The sequence below is a fragment of the Acanthisitta chloris genome, unplaced genomic scaffold, assembly GCF_000695815.1.
Source record: "Acanthisitta chloris isolate BGI_N310 unplaced genomic scaffold, ASM69581v1 scaffold36506, whole genome shotgun sequence".
In the NCBI taxonomy this organism is placed as follows: domain Eukaryota; kingdom Metazoa; phylum Chordata; class Aves; order Passeriformes; family Acanthisittidae; genus Acanthisitta; species Acanthisitta chloris.
In genome coordinates this window covers 1-21,130 of record NW_008680446.1, presented here as the reverse complement: position 1 = coordinate 21,130, position 21,130 = coordinate 1, and the positions used below count along the sequence as shown (strand labels likewise).

Below are 21,130 nucleotides of genomic sequence, written 5' to 3'. Positions count from 1 at the left end.
TGCAAATTATCTAATGGTGCACTCAATTTATCTCATTGCTGAGATTGAGACTAGGTTCAAGATTACTCAGGAGTCACTGAACTTTCCCTGCTTGCATGCAACACTGTTGTTACCTTTTGAAGAGATTCTCTGTGTAAATAGATTTTGTGCATTCAGGAGCTATTTGCAGAGACCTTCCCACACAAAGCATGAGGATTCAAATGTCTAACTCATTTTTGGACTGTTTTCTCCAATTCTGTCTGGTTTCCTAATGTTGTGCTCTATCCTTTCTCCTAGGAAAGCACTGCAGCACATGCCACCTCTGTCCCTAACAGCAGGCTCCACAGATTTTTCAAGCTTCTTATCTCCAAATGTTTTGGAAGAAGTAGACAGCTTCCTTATCAGAATAACAAGGTGAGATGTTGGTGTTGATGCAGTGGGTTTAGAAGAATTTCTGTAGTAAATTTATCTCATTTTTACCTCTTTTTTTAAGTGTCTTGAAGCATGCAAAGACATTCAGAGACACCTGAAAGATTCTACTGCAGCATTATTTGTCTTTATTTAAAACCAACTTGTCCCCTATTTTCTTTTCACACTGTTGTTGCTTTCCTTCTCCAGTTGCTGTACTACTCCAGAGGTTGAACTGACACTCTTGGCCTTTGCCTTAGCCCGAGGGAGTGTCGCCAAGGTGATAAGTTCCCTTTGTACAATCACTGATCATCTGGACACTCCATACAAGGCTTCCTCACTTATTGCTTCCATGGCAGCAGTCAGGCAGAACCTGCTGTATAAATATGGTAATGGAGCAATTCCTGCATCCTTTTCTGTACATCCTTAGGAAAATATGGAGCTTTGAGTTGTTCTACTTGTTGTTGGGGTTTAAAAATGATACAAGACTTCTTGGTAGCAGTTATTATATTAGAAGATATCCAGTGAAGCTGAAATGCCCTAGAAGTTGATGATTTAGATTAGCTTTCTGTGATCAGGAGGGAGAAATATGAACTTTGTGGTGGTGGCCCCTGTGTCAAGATGGTGATAGTGTTTGTATTGCTTAAATGGCAAATGACATGAAGTATTTTTATTCTTCCAACAACACACTTGTTTGTGTGTTCAGTCTCTAGCTAAAACCTGAACTATTTTAGGTTAACCTCTCTCTTATGCTCCACTTTCCCTCCCCTTTTTTTGTCTGACAGGGGTAAAAGTCTCGTATCCTAATTTTTTCCATTTTTTTTCTGTATGAAAAACTTTAGAAAACTTATCTTACCATTTCTAAATGAATGTGATAAGCCTGTTGATTTTCTCCCTTAGGAAAACCTTTGCGACTGACTCTGCAGGCATGTGATGTCAAGGGAAAAGAAGATAAATCAGGGCCTGAAAACCTCCTTGTAGAGCCATGGACTGGGGACGGTAAGAGCCTGGGCTTAAAATCCAGACTATTAGAATGGTGAAATCTTTTAGGTTGGAAAAGACTCTACCAGGCACACAGAGGCTGCTAACCAGGCTGTGGTGCTGCTCCATGTGTGTTTCTAGTATTTGGTGCTTCTTCATAGTTTTATGATGTGGAAGATCTGTAAAATAAACCACCAAAACAACCTAAACCCCAAACTGAAACAATCTGTAAATTCTATTTTGCAGCAATGTGGATTTCTCAGCATCCAGTTTATTTGTCCAAACAAGAAATCCATTTGTCATACTGTCAAATCCAAGCAGAAAGGTTGGATTTTGGGGAGAATTACTGATATTCTGTGGTGAAGTCAGCAATGAGCTGGCCCAGAGAATGTTATCCTAGAGCACATTTTGTGGGTTGAAGTCCTGAATCATTCAGTTTCCCAAATATTGATGGAGATGGTAGAAACCATTGATACTCTCCCTGACTCCACGTGACTATTCATTCTCCTTTAAAGCCTCTCTTTGTTAATGCAAAGCTTTTATGTGCTGGATACAACCTAAACAAAGAGATTTGTGTTTCTTGACCTCCTTTTTAAGTGAAATGCCACCTAATCTTTTTTTTTTTTTTTTTTTGGCATGGTTTATTGTCTTGTGCTGTGCTACTGGTAAATGAAGGTCATTGTGACAGAAAATCAGGCACATTCTAAATGCTTATTTTTGTTTTGCTCATGTGTGTTGTTTGAGTTGGTTTTATAGTTATTTTGTGGAGTGTCTCCTGTTGTTTTAGGAGTCACAGTTTGGGGAACTATTCACTGAGTTCTATCTGTGAATGAATTATGTCATTGAATAGAACCACAAGGCAAAGTAATAGTTGGGAGTTACTAATGACCTTTGATGGGGAAACACTCCTGAAAGTGCTGCAGATACTGCAGTGCCCAGAGAGACACTGCCAGGAGAGATCTGTGTATGCACTGACAGTGCAACACTTGTCTCTCCCTCTTTTGTCTGGAAACATTTACTAATGAGCATTTCACTAGGAAAGCATTGTGGGTTTGTTTCCCCCTTCAGTCCACAGCCCTTGTATTCTCTTTCAAACTGCACTAGCAAATCATTCCAACCTCATTCTATTCCCACTGCTGCTTTAGGTTTTCTTACTGAAACTGGGAAAACCAGAGCAAGTATCATTCTTTCCACTGGAACTGAGTCTTCGTTTCAAGTGACACAAATTAGAATAAAGGTAAGCAGTTCCTGTGCTTTTGAAGTAAAAGGTTTGCTACTTGTCCCTCATGGTAGAATTGATGTGGTGTATTTTTTATATGAACTGAAATTTTAAATTTATTATGCAATAGTGTTGTTTTAGGGGTTTACATTGATGTAAGTCACAGAGACCTTAAGGAAAGGGAGGTATTAAATTTTTCCAGGGAGCCACAAGAATGTAGCAAAGACATTTATTTTACATTGCTTTTTTTTATGTCTTGCAATATACTCAAACCAGAGACTCCTAGGTGTATGGTTTCTCTCTAAAGAGTGTGGTTTATATATAAGATCTTTTATATTTACAACATATTTGATGTTGTGAATAGCAGTTTTCAAGATTTGTAACATGTGAGTTTGGATAAATGTAGGTATTGTGAAATCCTTTTACAGACACCAGTGTAAGTTGAACATTTGGTGTGACTTCTCTCTGGTTTAAAAGCAAGATTTGTGATTAAATCTCATGGCCAGGACAAAACTTCAGTGAGATTTCTGCAGCTGAGTTGATTTATTTATTAAGGCAAAGCAGTAGTTTAATTCTTGGAATAATATCTGAAGGGCCTACAAGGAGCTGGAGAGGGGTTAGGAAAGGAACTGCAGGGACAGGACAAGGGGCAATGAGTTCAAACTGAAGGAGGGAAAGTCTAGGTTGGATGTGAGGAAAAGGTTTTTTCCTGTGAGGGTGGTGAGACACTGGCACAGGTTGCCCAGGGAAGCTGTGGCTGCCCCAACCCTGGCAGTGTTCAAGGCCAGGTTGGATGAGCCTTGAGCAACCTGATCCAGTGAGGAGATGTCCCTGCCCAGGGCAGAGGATCTAGATGATCTGTAAGGTCCATTCCAACCCCTAAATTCTGTGATTCTGTATTTGAATGTCAAATAAACTTAAGCATGGATGGACTTCTGGCAAGGAAGTTGTGACTGGAGCTGGAGAGGCAGCTAAGTGGTTTTACAGTGATACTGGGAGACATGATAGATTTGGTTTATTTTAAATGAAAAAAGTATGCAAAGTCAGAGTGAGAATTAATATGTGGAACTGCAGTTAATGTCAGGGTGATTAATACATCAAATATTCACCATGAGCATGACCTCAGGTTTCATAGTTTCCAAAAGTTTTCATAGCACTTCTCTAAATGTGTTTCATTTTCCTGCACAATTCCAGGCATCAGATATTGTCAGGATTTAGTTGCTTTCCATAAAGTTTTATTTCTGTGAGAGCAGCACCTGCTGTTGTTGTCACCTCTAACCCTCTGCTGTGGGTTGGCTGTGCCAGGTCCGAAGAGGAGCCATCGGGGCCCAGTGTGGGCTGGTGTTTGCCTACAACTGTCCTTCAGAGAAGTTCCATGCAGAGGAACACTTCAAAAGGTTTGAGAGCTATGACAAGTGGAAGCTGAGGGAATTCAAACAGTTCTTAAAAAACAGGTATGGGTGGACTTTTTGTAATAAACACACGGAAAAATGAATGTTAAATTTGATCGTTCTGCTTTGCCACTGGAAGTGCTGAGAATCACTCCAAGTGACTTAAAAATGGTGTTTATTTAATTGCTGGTTTAATTGCTAAATGCTTATTTAGTGGTGTCCTTTAATTGTTACTTGTTTGAATTTAATGAATCTCAGTTTGATGTGTTTGAGGAAACATGTAGAGCTGTTGTTTTCAGCCTCTTGATTGAAAAAAATACCTGTTTCAAACTGCCTGAGGCACAGATCTCTGATAACAGAAGCAACTTCTAGGAAGATCACATGTTAATTAGCTTTATTAAATTACTTTTTCAGAATTGTTGCTTAGGAGTGAGGGGAGGGACCATGACTAATAAGATTTCCTTAATTTTCTTATTTTACATGAGACAGGGCTTTGAGTATGTGAAATTTCCTGTTGTCTCTCTTCTCATCTTTATAGCCATAACATGCTCTTAAGTATTTTAGTGGAATATCAACAGCTTTGCAGTGTGTTCTTACCTTTTCTCTACAAAGTGTGTTGCATTCTTTTACACACAGAAGCAGTTGTTCATGTGATGACTTGGGAGATGATGATCCCATTGGCTGGTTTGAAGTGGAAGAAGAATGGGATGAAGTTGATGTCAAAATGCAGCAATGCAGAGTTTCCCAAGTAAGAAGCCATGAAAACCCTGTTTGTACTGTGGGAATTAGAAGTGGTGGCACAGTTATAAGTCAACTGGGAATTTCCCTAACACCATCACTGCTTGCTAAGACACTGCTGTGTGTAACCCTCAGTCCCTGAGGCTTAGGAATGTGCAGAGGAACTGAGTACATGTGGATGGCAGAACATGCTGTTCCCTTCAGCTTTGCATTCTGTACCTCACTGTGGTACACATTGCATAAAAATATGTTTTAAAAATTACATATTGATCCTCTGGTTGCTTTGAAAGGCACCAAATAATTTTTTTACCCTGCAAAAATGCTGTAACTATAGAGGCAAAGAACAGATCATGCAGAATGAATGAACTGATCATGAATTAGCTAATTTTACAGGTGCTTGTAGAGTCACAGAACCATCACTGTGGCTTTTTTGGGAAGTAGGGAGAGATCAAACTTAGCCTGAATCTCAGGCTCAGCATTTTAAACCTCTGGAGGTGATTTGACAGGGACTAAGGCTTGTCCCCTCCCAACCCCACCTGCAGTACCCTCACATATGTGCACTGATGTCTTTTAAAACCAAATCTTATGCTGTGTTCATATCCTTCTAGTACTTGATGATAAAGTTCTTGTGCACAAGACAAGACTCAGCAGAACGACTTGGGGTTCAAGGCCTCAGTGTTCTGGGGTATCTTCGGCCCATGAGGGATGAGCCCAGCAGGAGCATGAACTGCTTGCAGTGCAAGAGGACTGAGGATGATACAGTTTGTGGCACAACTCTACTCCTGAAGACTCTTCATTTCATCCAGCAGCTGGCACAGGACCTGGTATTTTTACTCCTTAAGGTTTTTTTAGCTTGTATTTACCAGGATAGAAGTAATAAGGTTGAGCAAACAGGAATTGTGAATGGATAAATAAAAGTCTGGGTGCTTCTAACAACTGTTAAAAACCATGTTGTGGAGAAAAAACATGGTCTCTGAAAAATAGCATTCTGTGTATGTTTACTGAAGGTGACTAGGGATGTGCTTACTTTGGGTCCAGAAGAGTGAAGAACTGTTTTCAGCATCAGGTTCCAATGAAGTAGATGGAACAGGAGGATGCTTTACTGTCTATGATTGTGTCTGAAGGAAACATCTGGCAAAATACATCAAGAGTAAGCTAGGAAGATTGCACAGATTAGAACATTTCTCCTTTTGTCTGAAATATTACTGTGAATATCTAGAGTGAGACATACACAGTTAGGAGCTGTGACCTGTGTGTGCTGGTGTATGGCAGCAGGATGTATCCTACCTCTGAGGATACATGTCAAAAGGATGTTTTGTTCTTTCAGGACATGCATCTGTGCCTTTTCAGCTTTGATTCTGAACCATGTCAGTCTTACTTGGGCTATGTCTTACTTTGAATCAGATTAGGTAGTGAGGGAGAGATTGTAAAGTCTTTAGGTGGTGGAGGGTGTGTGTGCTGGTGTATGGCAGCAGGATGTATCCTACCTCTGAGGATACATGTCAAAAGGATGTTTTGTTCTTTCAGGACATGCATCTGTGCCTTTTCAGCTTTGATTCTGAACCATGTCAGTCTTACTTGGGCTATGTCTTACTTTGAATCAGATTAGGTAGTGAGGGAGAGATTGTAAAGTCTTTAGGTGGTGGAGGGATGGGAGCCTTAGGTAGTGAGGGAGAGATTGTAAAGTTTTTGGTGGTGGAGGACAGGGATGGGAGCCTAGACATCTAGAAAGGGGAAAGTTTCAGCATGAACTGACCCTTTTAGACACTGGAATATCCACCAAAGAACTTAAACTGAAATTCATGTCAGCTGCAAATTTATAGGAAACCTTGTTGCTTTAAGCCCAGTTCTCAGGGATTTTTGTTTTATAAATGTGTTCTGTAGAGAGTTAATTTTCCAATCCTGCATTTTCTTTGCTTTTTTAAGGTTCAACAGAAGGAGAGTGGATTAAAATACAAGTCATTTTTAGATTTCACAGGCCTTGATTTGCAGCTGTTCTGGAATTTTTACAATAAACTTCACCAAAAGTAAGTCACTTCTTTGCTCTCTGCAGCAGCACTAATCTGTGTGCATGTGTATAAATAAAGAATGCTTAGTTTAGTTACAGCAGTTTGTTCTTCCTAAACTGCATCATTTACATAAATAACATTTTCCTGCTGCTGCCATATGGGCTTTTAACTGCACTGTGATGTAGGAGCTTGAGCTGTAGATTAATTTAACTGGTAGCTATCCTTCATTTGGCTCTGTGCTCTCTCCATTCAGTGGTTTTTATCCATCTGAGATGGTGACTTTCATAGCATTATTTATTTGGTGTAGAAGAGCTTCTTTTCTAGTTTTTACTCCTGTTTATTTTATATTTTCTCACAGCCCGAGGGAAGAATGTATTTTTGCTCAAACACTGCTCTTGCAGCTGCTCCAGAGCTGCTTCTCTGTACTTACTGGAGACAGTAAAACTGCTAAACCTCAAGAAACTCCTCAGAGCAAAACAGTTGGTCACACAGAAGCTGCAGAAGAGCTTTATAGACATCTGTGTGAAGGTAATTTATATTCAATATATAGTAAGTGTTTTGGCTGTTAAAATGTGGGAAAATATATTTATTCCTAGAGACCAAGGCAGCTCCTGTTGCTTTGCTGTTTCTTCAGATCAGTGTGTGCTAATTAGTCTGTCACAGGGAAACTTGCCTTGACCCTCAGAAATGAGTTTACAGACTTTCTGACAACATGTGGACTGGAAACAGCTGCAATAGAAAAGTCCTTTGAAAATGTAACCTGCTTGAACCTTCAAGGAGTGTGATCCTTTCATGTGTTTGGGGTTCATTTATTTCTGATACTGCATGTAAATATAGCTGAGCTCATAGAGTCTGTGAGATTTGCAGGAACACAGGGAAGATTCTGGAGCCAGTGAGGAGAATGGGAATTACACATTAGATTTCATTGGGAGTAGAATATCACACTCTTTATTCAGTTGTCATTTGAAGAGTCTCCTGCCAAGTGAGTGAGAAACAGTTTGTATAGAATCTGTCACACCTTGAAAATTTCATTAGCTTTGGGGATTGTCAAGTCATAATGTTCCTAGAATTCATTTACTTGGTGAATAAATACATTCTTAGCAAAACCTTTCTTGCTAAAAGTTCAAAAGTGTCCCCTCCTTAGTGTGTATAGTGGGATTGCAAGGGCTTGAAGATGTGTAGACTAACATCCTGAATTCAGTTATGCCTCTAGTAGATGGAACATTCATTAAAACTTGTCATTTTGTTTCCCTTTTGTCCAAGCAGTAGTGGATATGGGGGACAGTAACTTCATGCCCATGAAAATGCTCAAAGAGGAAGTTAAGAACACCTTGCTCAGTGGAGCTGCAATCTTTTTCCCAGACAGACAGACCAGGCGACACCAACTCTTCACCATGATGGTAAACATTACCTGAGAACTTGCTTGTTGAGTATTTACTATTGCTTTGTGCAGGAAAGAGGACAAATCTCAGTTGTTGTTGTTGTCAGATAATGTATACTTTATCCCATTAAAGTCAAAACCTTATTTTTTTTCTTCTTTGCCTTTTTTTACCCCTCCCCCTTGTCTCTCTCTGCAGCTTCCCCAGAGAAAGAGGAGCTAACCCTGCCTTTCTTACCAAAAATGAATAGTAGAACGCAGAGATTAGAATTCTTTCTCACACAGGAGTGAAACAGAACATATAAAAATAAATCTTTTTCCTTTTCTAGAAAAACATCACAGAGCAAGAACATAAGCAATCTGTGCATCTTGCCTTCAGATCCTTGTGTACACACTTCAGGTAAGGGGGCCTGAAACTGAAATTACTTGTCTAGTACCTCTCATCATATTTAGTCCTTTTTGCCAATGTGGAAAATAATTGTGAAAAATAATTCTCCAATATAATCAACTAATATTGCTTTAGAAAGGAGATGCTACTACTCAGTATGTTTATCAATTGAACAGCTGTATAAAACATTGACCAAGGTTGGTGCTGAAGTCACATTCTATTGCTCTTAGGCTTTTCCTAGGCTGTCTTCCATTTTTTAAAGTGATTATTTGCCCATGCTGATGAGTATTACTGATTTAATCAATCTGGAGTCATCAGAACCCAAACTTTTGATTTTCATAGTACTTACACTGTAGGATTTCTATAGCCTTGTCACAAGGATAGCTAAATTTGTGGCTTTGGAACTGTGCTACTTGTTGGTTAATAAGAAAATCTTTGTTTTGCAGTGATCAAGATCCTGGAGGACTTTTATTATTACCAGAGAAAGGAGTTTCTGCAAATTTTGACATAAGTGAAGTGTTATCAGTCATGGACACCCTTCTGCTGGTGGCAGCAAGAGAGGTAGCTGCACTGCTCCTCTTCCTACATCTTTGTTGTGAATTTTGTATGCATTCCCATGCAAGCTGCATGCCATGGATGCCAAGGAACTAGCTTTCCTCTTTGGGTCCAGCTATTCATGGCTCTTCAACTCAGTAAGATTAGGTTTTCCAACCAGTCAGTGTTTTCCTCTAAGCATTGACATTTCATAATAGTAGAGTAAGTAATGTATAAGTTGAGGCATTTTTCTATAGCATTGGAAAGACTTGGTGGGTAGACATTAAGGATACAGAAGTAATCATTCCATTTTGAGAGGATGGAATTGGTCATGTCACTAAGGGAGGTGGAAATGGAGGAAAGTCATTTACATATGCAGCAAAAATATACTGAGAACATTGAGTGACTCATATGTAGCTGTTCCTATTTAAAATTGTGATTTATCAAAACAAAACACTTCAGTTGCTTCATGGTGTTACATGTCAGTTCACTTCATCTTTTTTTCTGAGCTGAGTGGGATGATGATGTCCATCACGGTTTACTTGGTACATATTGTGTGTCATTCTGCAGCTACATTGCATTCATGAATGTTTTTCTGTATTTTTCAGTGTGAAATGATGATGCTGGATGTGGCACAGCAAGAGAGTGGCACAGTCTTGTCTTCCTTATTCTGGTCTGTTCAGGGTAGCCTTCTCTCCTGGTGCTACCTGCAGCTCAAGGGCAGTGATAACTCAGCCAAGGACCTTGCAGTAGAAATAGTTAAAAACTGTAAGTGCTGGGATTGAACAGAGAATGAAGTGTGGTGTAATTCAGGACTTTGCAATGTGATTTTGCAAATTGCAGTATAATGGGGGATCAGCAGTGGTTGCCTGAGGCATAGTCATAACTGTCACAGCATTTCTAATCTCTAGGAAGTACTTTGTAGGCATGTCGAGCAACTTCAGAGTTTGAACTGTGCTGGTAATCTTGTGTTGGGAGAATCTTCAGAAAGCATTTCAGGATGTTTTGGGGATCAAATACTGGGGAAAAAAAAGCCAAACAACAAATAGTTACACACTTTCATTTGAACATTGTAGTTTCTGGAAGTGTCCCTTACTTTGATGTCCTGTGTGGTGATAGGGATTTTGCTAGATATTTTTGATAGCAAGAAACAGGAACTTCTCAAGGGTTTGTTGGGCTTTTTTTCTGCAGCAGCTCAGTACTGAGTAGTTAATTAGGCCAGGTACTTAAGAGGTGTAATTTTATGTAAAATTGCTTCATATTATGTGATTTTTATATAAATAAATTTTCAGTGTTCCTGTCTTCATTTAAAAATGGAGCAAGGCTATAACTAAAAATCCCTAGCCTCACTTGCTACTGAAGCTGCATTTCTCAGCTGTGCAAGGAGGCTGCTGGGTACACTGAGGATGTTGAAACAGTCTTGGACTGTTTGATTAAATTACTCATCTCTCCTGTAGTATCATGGATAAGCATGACTTGTTTTCACATAGAAATATCCCAGAAAACCTCTCTGAAGTGTTGGGTGTGACTACCTTGGGACAGCAGATCCTTTGTCCATGTGCACATCACCATGGACTTGATGTTTGATGAAGTGAGTTGTGAGCACAGGTCCTTGAGGTGGCTATTAAGAATGTGTTTTTTCTCTTTAGATGTCAGCCAGTTCCTGTCAAATATCAGAACGATTTTGCAGTCACTTTTATCTCAATATAATGGCAAAACAATAGTAGAAAAAATAAGTAACTCTGTCTTTGCCATGGCAACTCGTCAGCTGGTAAGTGACCAGGGGGATTCTGTCCTGTTCCTGGGTTTCATGGCTGTGGTTTTGGGCACTTTCATGAGACCTGTGCTTTCTCCTAGGTCATCTTCTTGTTGGATTTTTGCACTTTAGACATTCCGTACTGTACTCTGCTACAGGAATTCAGCACTTTGATAGAACCACTGAAAAGACTTTGCAGTGAACCTCATAAGGTAACTAAAGGTGCAGACACTATTAAACACAGTGAAACAAAAGCAAAACTGCAAGAAAGACATGGCAAACTCGGGTGATTCTGTTGGTGAGGATTGGCACAGAGCTGGAAAGCTTCTAACAGCATGGGAGATGTGATGAAATGTTGAGTGAAGAACTGGAAATAGATCTGTCCTGATATGGAAGATGAGTGAAGTGATCAGAAAGTGGAATGAGCAGCCTAGAAGGTAGATAGGAAGGAGATTCTGAGGATGAAGTGGTAAATAAATTAAAAATAGCATGTGCTTAACATTTTTAGCTTCATTGCTTGTGGTGATGCAAACAAAGTCTGTATGTCTGCAGTGGAGATGTTTAAATCTGCATTAGTCATCCATCTTTTTGTCATTGTTGGAGTCTTGTAGTCACATCTGAGTGAGGCTGTCTCCTCCCACAGTAGACTGATGAGTTTTGCTGTAGAAGTGCATCCTTACTAGGATTGTCAAGGATGTCTTTAGAACCAGTTTCAGTGTAAATCAATGCTGTAGCCTTTTAAATGCCACTTTGCATGTACATGTGGCAGCTGGAAAGTATAGACACAAAAAATCTAGTGAGGTAACACTTATATCTAAGTACACTTGTACCTTTGTACCTAAGAATGCATTTTTGTTGTGCAGATGGATATGGAGAACTGGCAGCAGGAGCAGCCTGTAGTGCTGCGAACGTGGACTATGGAATCACCTCATAACTATGAAAATAACTGTCACGAGGTCTCAGTGTTCCTGTGTCATGGGGCAACTTACTTTGAGGTGGAATTTGATGAAAAATGTGAAACTGAGAGGAGGTAATTTCATCTTGTGCTGTGTTAGATTCCAGTGTCTGTTTGCAGAGGGGCAATTCATGTTTCAATGTGCACCCCAAGCATTGCCATTTCTGTTTCTTCATTGTCCAGAGCATATACAATGTGTATTTTGAATGATCTGGTGCTGAAAGCCACTTCTGGCAAATGTACAGACATGCTGTTCACATGAATTTTGCCTCCTTTGGCCTTGCTTTGTGTTGTAATATTGCTGTGACCATCACAGTTTGTGCTTGTGGTATTTATTTTGCCTTCCTTAGGCAAAACTCTTGGCTTGGTTTCCCTTGGTAACATAGCAGGCTTATTTAAATCATTTGCCAGATGTTAGATTTGGCACACATTACCAGCTCTGAAGGGTTGGGAAAGTTCTGCAGGAAACAGGTCTGTGTTTGCTGGGACTCCTGCACTGGGACATGGAATAAATCCCCTCATAGTCCCATGAAGATGTGGCTCAGAGAGATGTCACAGGGTACACTGAGATGCAGCACCTGTGAAAATCCCAAAGCAAACTTTTTCCCCCCAAACTTGCAAAGTAAATTTGAAAGTAATGGATTGCAATTTTCACAGGTATGATTACCTGGAGTTTACTGATGCCAGAGGGGCAAAAACTCGTTATGATACAAAGGTTGGCACTGACAAGTGGCCTAAGGTGAGCGACTTTAAGATTCTGAAGAAAATGATATACCCAATCTTAGGAAATCCTTATGATTCCTGTGGAAATCTGGTGTCTAAAAGGATGTGTGGGGTTTTTTGTGTGTGTGTGCATTTATTCCCTCTCAGAGTTGGGGGAGAGGAGGGGAGAAATGTCTGAAATGCTGCAAATAAAAGGAGTGAATGAATAAAAAAAAATCCCTCTTTGCTGCTGTTATCACAAGAGCAGTCAGTCAAATGGAAAGCAATGATCATGTTTAACTGCCAGTAATTATATGGGTAAAAGTTCTTACCTCATGAGATGAGTGCAGCAGTCCCTGTGGCTGTGCTGTGTCTGCAGTGACACCTGCTCAAGTGGGATGCTGCTCTGTTGTTTTGTGCTTCTGCCTTCTAAAGCTCAATCAGCTCATTAAGCTATTGAATCGAAATTTTACCTGCTTAGCATTGTGGGTTTCTCATGGAGATGGTGGGGGAAATTAGATTGGTTATGGACAGAACATAATACTGCAAAAACCAGAGTTGCTGAAGGGAATTCATTACCCTGAAACGTTTTCCTGTCATGTACATTTGGCAAAATGACTGTTTTGTTGCTCTGTAGAAAGTGACCTTTAAGGCTGGCCCACGGCTGCAGTTTCTCTTTCACTCTGACAGCAGTAATAATGAGTGGGGCTACAAGTTTTCCGTCACTGCTTATGGCCTCCCAGATGTTGCCGTTTCTTGGGGCTTGGATTTACAGCTTCTTGTATCGCGGCTGATGGGGCGCTTGGCTTCCCGAAGCATGGCCCTGAAATCCCTACGAGGTGAGTGCAGGCAACAGCTCCACAAGTTGGGAACCAAAAATAGAGAAGGTATAGAATCATAGAATCAGCCTGGTTGGAAAAGACCTCCAAGATCATCAAGTCCAACCCTACCGTGGTTACTAGACCATGGCACTAAGTGCCACATCCAGTCTCAGCTTGAAAACCTCCAGGGATGGTGAATCCACCACCTCCCTGGGCAGCACATTCCAATGTCTGATCACTCTCTCTGTAAAAAATCTCTTCCTAATATCCAACCTAACCCTCCCCTGGCAGAGCTTGAGTCTGTGCCCTCTTGTCCTGCTGCTGGTTGCCTGGGAGAAGAGACCAACCCCCACCTGACTCCAACCTCCTGTCAGGGAGTTGTAGAGGGTGAGAAGGTCTCCCCTGAGCCTCCTCTTCTCCAGGCTGAACCCCCCCAGCTCCCTCAGCCTCTCCTCATGGCACTTGTGCTCCAGTCCCTTCCCCAGCCTCGTTGCTCTTCTCTGGACCTGCTCCAGCCCCTCAATGTCCCTCCTGAACTGAGGGGCCCAGAACTGAGCACAGGATTCAAGGTGTGACCTCACCAGTGCTGAGTCCAGGGGCAGAATTACCTCCCTGGGCCAGGCCAGGCCAGGATGCCATTGGACCTTATGTTTAGAATCCCCTGTGAAAATCAAGTTCCTTTTGTGTTTCTCCCAACTGAAGATGGAGGACTTGCTGTGTTGGGAGACTGTGACACCTGGAAGTAATCATACTAAGCTGAATTACATGTATGAAGTAATAGAATTTGCCCAATCTTCTTCCTTTTCTTTTTCTTTCCAAATTGTTCCCTGGTGCTGTGATCCACCCCTTGTTGGGGGTGTGAATATGGAGTCAGCAAACTGAAATAAATGCAGAGGAACACAAATGGCTTTAGAAGTTTCACATGAACATTTGATTCAAATTGGGATTAGGACTACATGATCCATAAGGTCCATTCCAACCACTAAAATTCTATGATTCTATGAACTCACAAATTGAGTTTGATTCATTCCAGGAGCTAAGTACACTTAGGATTTGGGCCACTAAAGATTAGTAAAATGCTAAATAAGTAATTAGTTTATTATTTCATTTAAAATCAAGAACACTTCGATTTAGCTTCCTAAATCTGAATCCATCCTTCACTCTGGAGAAATAAAACGAGAATAAAGAGTTCTTGCTGCCATCAGGTGGTCAGGACTTAGGACTTACCTTGGGAAATTAGGCAGCTACTTACCTGTGAATTTAGGGAAGTCATTGAAGTGTTCTTATCACAGAATATTTTCTCCCTTTCTTAATATAAGCATGCTTACATATAGCAAATTATTTTGTATTTAGTAAGAGAAAAAGCTTTTAAATTCTCCTGCAGATTGGGGAATTTCTAGAGTTATAAGTACAGCAAAAAAGTCCTTCCATAATGTAACATTGTGAGTATAAGATATCAGTGCTGCCATTAAAGAAAGGTACATTAGTTTTCTGTACTACATTAGAGAAACAGAAAACATTGTTAAATTGCTTCTTCAGTGTATTTGCATTACCTTTTTGGTGTTTGGGTTTTTTTTCTGCCCCTACTGGATGTTTAACACTTGCTATGTTCATTAGTCTGTAAAAATGAACACAAATATTTCATAACTAAAGTGTCTGTTCTGAATTTCTTGCAGAAGTAGGTAGTGAAGCAGACTTGCCTCCTTTGAAAGTCACATCAGTTCTTAATTCTCCGCTGTGGAAACCTGTCTTCAGGCATCAGATGTGTCCTGAGGCACTCCCAGGAGCCAAGCAAAGCAGTGCCAAGCACCAAGACAAAAAAGAGGTACCTACACCCTGCTTTTGTTCCATTGGCATGAACTCCCTGTGTATCCCACAGGCTCATTTGGATTTATCAAGTTGATATGCCCTCAAGCATATGTTGCTGTGCTGAATTTGTCAGCACTTGTGCTGTTTAATTCAGATATGAAGGAGGAAAGAAACTGTCATGCTGTGCTCTTTATTACTGGATGGGGCTTGGAGCATCCTGGTCTGGTGGAAGGTGTCCCTGTTCATGGCAGGGGGTTGGAATGAGATGAATTTTAAGGACCCTTCCAACCCAAACCACTGTGATTCTATTCTATGATTCTCTAAGATGGTTTGGAGATCAAAGATCATCTAATTCACTCCCTGCCTGGTGCAGGGACATCTTTCACTGGATCATGTTGCTTGACTGAATATGAAGTGCAGGGTCCTACATCTGAGCCGTGGCAATCCCAGGCACAGCTACAGGTTGGGTTGGGAAGGAATTGAAAGCAGCAATGAGGAGAGAGACTTGGGAGTGACAGTGGATGAGAAGCTCACCATGAGCTGCAGTGTGAGCTCAGACAATGGAATCCTAGGCTGCATCCAAAGGAGTGTGAGCAGCAGGTCAAAAGAGGTGATTCTTCCCCTCTGCTCTGCTCTCATGAGACCCACCTGGAATACTGCACACAGTTCTGGTGTCCTCAACATAAGGACATGGAACTGTTGGAGCAAGTCCAGAGGAGGCCACGAAGTTACTGAGAGTACTGGAACACCTCCCCTATGAGACAGGCTGAGGGAGCTGGGGCTGTTCTGCCTAGAGCAGAGAAGGTTGTGAGGAGCCCTCATTGCAACTTTTCACTATCTGAAGGGCCTACAAGGAGCCAGAGAGGGACTCTGTGTTAGGAACTGCAGTGATAGGACAAGGGGTAATGGGTTCAAACTGAAGGAGGGAAAGTCTAGGTTGGATGTGAGAAAAAAGTTTTTCCCTGTGAGGGTGGTGAGACACTGGCACAGGTTGCCCAGGGAGGCTGTGGCTGCCCCAACCCTGGTGGTGTTCAAAGCCAGGTTGGATGAGCCTTGAGCAACCTGCTCTGGTGAGGAAGTGTCCTTGTCCATGGCAGGGGATTGGGACTGGATAATCTGTAAGGTCCATTCCAACCCCTGAATTCTATGATTCTATGAACTGCAGTGAATAAACTGCAAGTTGACTGAATTGTATCAAATGAGCTACAACAATTCTTCAGATGTTATTAAAGCTCCTGTTTTCTCCCATCCCCTGCAGGCTCGGAGCTCTCCCCAGGACGTCTGCCGTAACTTTCTTATCGACTTTGCAAAATCAGATCCTGCCCAGGACTTCAGTGGGCAAAAATCTGAACTTTTCAAAGGACTTATACAGGCATGTAAAAAACAGACCCCAAAGACAGATATAGTTGCTGGTTCTACTGTTGATCAAGCTGTGAACTCAACATTTGCTGCTTTGGTGTATCTCACTCCAGATTTATTTGAGAAGCTTCAAAAATATGGTAACTCTAATATTATTAGATTATCTTAATAATGAAGACTTAAAGTTTGTAAAAGGCTCTGTTGCAGCTCAGTTTATAGCCTTTAGAATCAGTTTAGTGGGGCACATTTGCAGAAGATGTTCTGTATGGAGGTATCATTTAGGTAATTAGGTAAACTTGCTCTCCAGAGTGGTTTCTTTATTAATATATGCTTTTGTCTTCAGAGCTCTGACAAAATATTAATAACCATCACAAGCTACTGACTAAGCCTTCCAGAAGAGTAGTGATATTCTCTGAGGCTTCAGCTCAGGACAGTGATTAGAGGATCTTAGATCATTTTTCACTCTCCTTGTGTCTCTTCTGAAAAACCAGCAACAATTTATATATATTACTAACTGCTAGAGGTGGAGGAGGTGTGAGTTAACCTCCAAAAAATGTCATAACGTGGAAAAACTAACCTTGGCATCCTCAAAATGCATCTTTAATTTTTTTTAAACAAAGGGTAATGTTTGTCTTTTAAATTGTATAATCTGTTATAGTGTATTTTATGTACTTTTCAGTAGGAAAAATGCAAAATTTTTAATCTTAGAGCATCCTTCCATGAAGTTTATTGATATGTTTGAAGAATTAGATAATAAGATGTTACTTGGCTTTGAAGAGTTTCATTTTAGGCTTTCACTTTCTGTCATAATTTTGACACTAAACAGTTTACATTCTGAGCTGTAAAGTTATGAGTAGAAATGATTGACACAAGACTGACTTGATGACTAATGTGGTTATTGCCTTTAGTCATTTTGTCTGTCTGACAATTGAGCTAATTTTCTGAGTGTGATTGAAAACTGCAGTAGCTCAGGAAAGTATTAATAAGTGATGAAGAAATCCATCCCATGGTTCTGTCAGTGCTCCCTGTGTCAGCTGTGCTGGGCAGAATCACTTTAGGACCTGTGTTCACCTGTGCTGTGGGAAGTTGGACAAGTGATGCTGACAAGAAGAAAGGAAAAAAAAGAATAATAAAAGGGGAGTGGGAGAGAGAAGACTCTGAATGGGAATGTCTTTTCTCCATAGTCACTGTCAGGGCAGTTTTGATGGAAACTGTTTTGTCAGGTCTTTAACTTTTTGTAAACTACTCTTGAAAATCCATTCCAGGAATTCATAGCATAAAAGAATAGGGAAAAAATCTATAGAGCTTTAAGTTTATACTAAGCATTTCTTGATTACTCTGGTATCAGTTTGCATTAGTGATATTTGTGTATACAGGGAGAGGGTTTATTGTCCATGACTGCAGGCACCAGTCTGGGGAAGAGATGAGAGAGATCCTCATGATTTAACTTTGTAAATAACTCTGTCAAGGTGCACTTTGTGTATTTAAGACATATGGAAGTTGGCAGTTTTTATTCCCTGTTTTCTTTACAGGTATAATTCCAAGTGTTGACTAAGAGATGAAGGGAAAGCTGTAGCATAATTTTGGTTAAGTAGTTGAATTGTGTGTAAATGGAGCTGTAAATAAACAGGACTCTTCTTTCTCTCATTTCCAGTCAACAGTGGAGGCAAGGTGCCTTTGAGTGAGGAGTTTGCACAAGTGTATTCCCTGGCTGATTCCATTAGAATATGGATGGTAAGAACACTCAGGAGGATACCTATTAATGTCATTTACCTTACTGTTTTACAATGCAATGTTAAGCAGTAGGATGGAACAATGCTTTGCTTCAGTGATTCTAGGTCAACTGTTTTCACTTAGGAAGAACATATATTTACTTCTAAGCTTTAAACTCAAATGTTTAAATGCTTTCTTACCCTGCCCTCCTTCCCTCAGCCCCACGAGTATTTAGGACTGAGTTTGTCCCAAAACAATTAAATTTGTGTTATTTTTTCAATAAGAATGTGTTGTTATGTAGGAAGATTCTTACACTGAAGCTGGAGTTCTTTGAGGTATAGCCTAGAAAGAAATCTGTCCTAAACATCATTCCACTGTCTTGTGACCTTCTCACTCCTCTTTTCTGCCTAAGAATTCCTGGCAGCTTGGTGCACTGGAGTTGCAGTGAGTGCAGATGCATGTTAAGATGAGTAACTGCCTGTACCTGTTAGAGACAGGGGATGTTTGCATCTGACACAAGTGAGATGACGTGGTTTTGGAGAACCTTATCTCAGGACTAGGTGTATCTCTTCCCTTGAGTGGTGAGGGTGAAGGAGCCTTTTCCTTGGGGGCCTGATGCACATCCAGTCACAAGACAGAGAATGGGCTGAGCCTGCAAACCTCAAGCAGCTCAGTATGAGCTCAGATTTACCTGCTCTGATAGTTTAGGTGCTGCTGTTTTAAACCTCTGGGTGGTTTGCACTGCATAGGGAATAGTAACTACTGTTACCTGTTCCTGAGATGAAACTCCTTTAAAGCAGTACAGTCTTCATACTGCCTTGCTGTGTAAATATAAAGGGGAATCATGTTTTAACTATTTTAACATCCTGTCTGCAGTTGGAAATGAAGCAGAAATCCCTGATGGGTAGGGGGAATGATACTGATGAGAAGCAGAACACAGAAGCAAGTGAGGTGAACCCAGAAACTCTTGGTAAGTGTTGCCTATCCAAATGTGTAAGCATTCCAGGTAGCTAAATTAGGCATTGCCTTGGAAAGCTTAAGGCATTATTTTTGCTGTGAAAGGTAAGTTAGCAACTGAGATTACTTTTTTATACCATAAGAGATAACCTAGTGTGCATTGCATGAATCTGGTATTGTGTTCTCTATTCTTTGCAGAAAGTAGTATTGAGGAAATTCCACAGGGAGTGACTTGGTCACCTGGTTCTGAAGTTATGATCATCTCTTTTGTAGATACTTCTTGCCACAGTTGATTGATGTTAGAGTAGCAGCTGATTGGTATTAGGATAAAATGTGTTCTCACTGACTGCTGTGTACTTCATAGAATTCTGTAATTATTCACATTTAGCATGTGGAAATCTAAACTTCATTAACTGATGGTGTCGTGATCAATTTAACAAGAAAAAATTATTTTCTGGCTGTCTTGGCTCAGAAGAAATAAGCTAAATCACTGTCTTCCTAAGCAGAAGACAGCAAGTTTGCTGTTCTGTTGTCATGATTTTAACTCTTCCTATTTTTATGCCGCAGCAAAACTCTGTATGCAGAAGAGCCTTTTGTTACTGAATTTTTTGCCTGTAAGAGCAAAGACGAAAGATTCTGCTTCAGACAGTTTGGAAGCCCAAGATACTGATGATCCCCAACAATATGTCAGTGATAGATGCCAAAGAAAAGGTTCTGTTGTGGACACAGACTTCCAGGCAGCACATTCCCTGTCCTCCAGTCCAGTAACTCCTCCCGTTTCAAAAGATGGAGGCCAAGCATCACAGGCTGATCCAAAGGTTAAACAAGTCCCAGACCCCCTCCAAACAGAAGCAGCATCTGTATTTCATAGTAAGCCTGCTGAAAATGCAGTTCCACAGCAAGAAGATGTGTCATCACCTCCTTCCACTCCCACACGGAAGTCTCAGTTCAGCCGGGGAAGGCTGAGGCTGCTGTCGTTCAGATCAATGGAAGAGCCAAGGGCTGTGCCTACTGTGAAGGAAAAATACCCTATTTTGAAACACATATTAGACTTTATTAAGGATCAATCACTTTCCCGTGAAAGGTAAGCAAATTGCAACTGTTGCCAGTTATAAAAGATAGAAGCTCATCTTCACACCTCTGCAAGTGGAATGAAATGTAGTTTAGCTGCAAGGTAGTCTTGAAAAACATGTACATGAGTAGTTGTCAGATTTATGTATCAAACTTAAGTTATTCACTAGCATGTGGGGGCTCAGAGAGTACTATTTCATTTCATTTGCTTCTATTACATAGAACAGAATGTAAAAAACAATTGCTTGGCAATTTATTGTCTTGATTCCTGAGATCTGTTTGCAGTGGCATTTTGCTTTTTGTCTGCAAACAGCAAAGACATGGTACATCAGCATTACCCAGCCTTGATACCAAATACAGAGTAGTTGCATCTCATTAAATTACCTGGTATTCTGAGAATGTAAATCAAAAGAGATATTTCTCATTCTCAGCTTGGCTGTTTGGGGCTCTCAAACCTGGGTAGGTGCAGGGAGTGCTGGATGCTGTTTGGGGTTTTATCACTCCCAACTCTAATCACTACTGCTGCAACACACCTGAAAATTCAGATAGTAATCTCAGGCACTTCTTAAACTATGATTTTTTTGGGTTATTTTAAGCACAATGTTTTGAAGTACTCACAGACTTTTTTTCCTCTTCTTAGTGTTTTAAAGGTCCTTGCTTTGAGGAAATCCCAAGGGCAGAGCATTATGGAAGTGCTCAAGATAATCCGACAGTGCCTAGACTCTCTGGGGCAGCCACACTGCTTTCACCCGCCATGTGTACTCTTTCTCCTAGAACTTCTAGCCTGTCAGAAAGATTTTACAAAGTAAGTAATTATTTAGACCAATCTCAGCCATGAGATTTATTGAGTGAACCTTCAGCAAGTTCACTGACCACACCAAGCTCTGTGGGGCAGTCACAGCAGGAGGGAAGGGAGGGGACATGGAGAGGGACCCTCACAGGCTTGAGAGGTGGAACAATGC

The 21,130-nt window shown here is 40.7% G+C and overlaps 1 protein-coding gene across 1 annotated transcript; it reads left to right on the top strand.

Moving 5' to 3' along the window:
- Positions 1 to 276: 276 nt before the first annotated feature.
- Positions 277 to 20,973, top strand: ZZEF1 (zinc finger, ZZ-type with EF-hand domain 1; the record flags this gene model as incomplete). Its single annotated transcript, XM_009077706.1, has 24 exons — positions 277 to 393; positions 598 to 776; positions 1,288 to 1,386; positions 2,514 to 2,605; positions 3,893 to 4,041; positions 4,615 to 4,726; positions 5,325 to 5,540; positions 6,643 to 6,743; positions 7,084 to 7,253; positions 7,992 to 8,125; positions 8,433 to 8,503; positions 8,938 to 9,052; positions 9,634 to 9,793; positions 10,675 to 10,796; positions 10,883 to 10,993; positions 11,645 to 11,811; positions 12,394 to 12,475; positions 13,076 to 13,277; positions 14,936 to 15,084; positions 16,327 to 16,567; positions 18,082 to 18,161; positions 19,017 to 19,110; positions 19,665 to 20,181; positions 20,809 to 20,973. Coding segments are annotated over 24 exons (3,645 nt in total), but the record flags the coding sequence as incomplete, so codon positions are not given.
- Between the last annotated feature and the right edge of the window lie 157 nt (positions 20,974 to 21,130).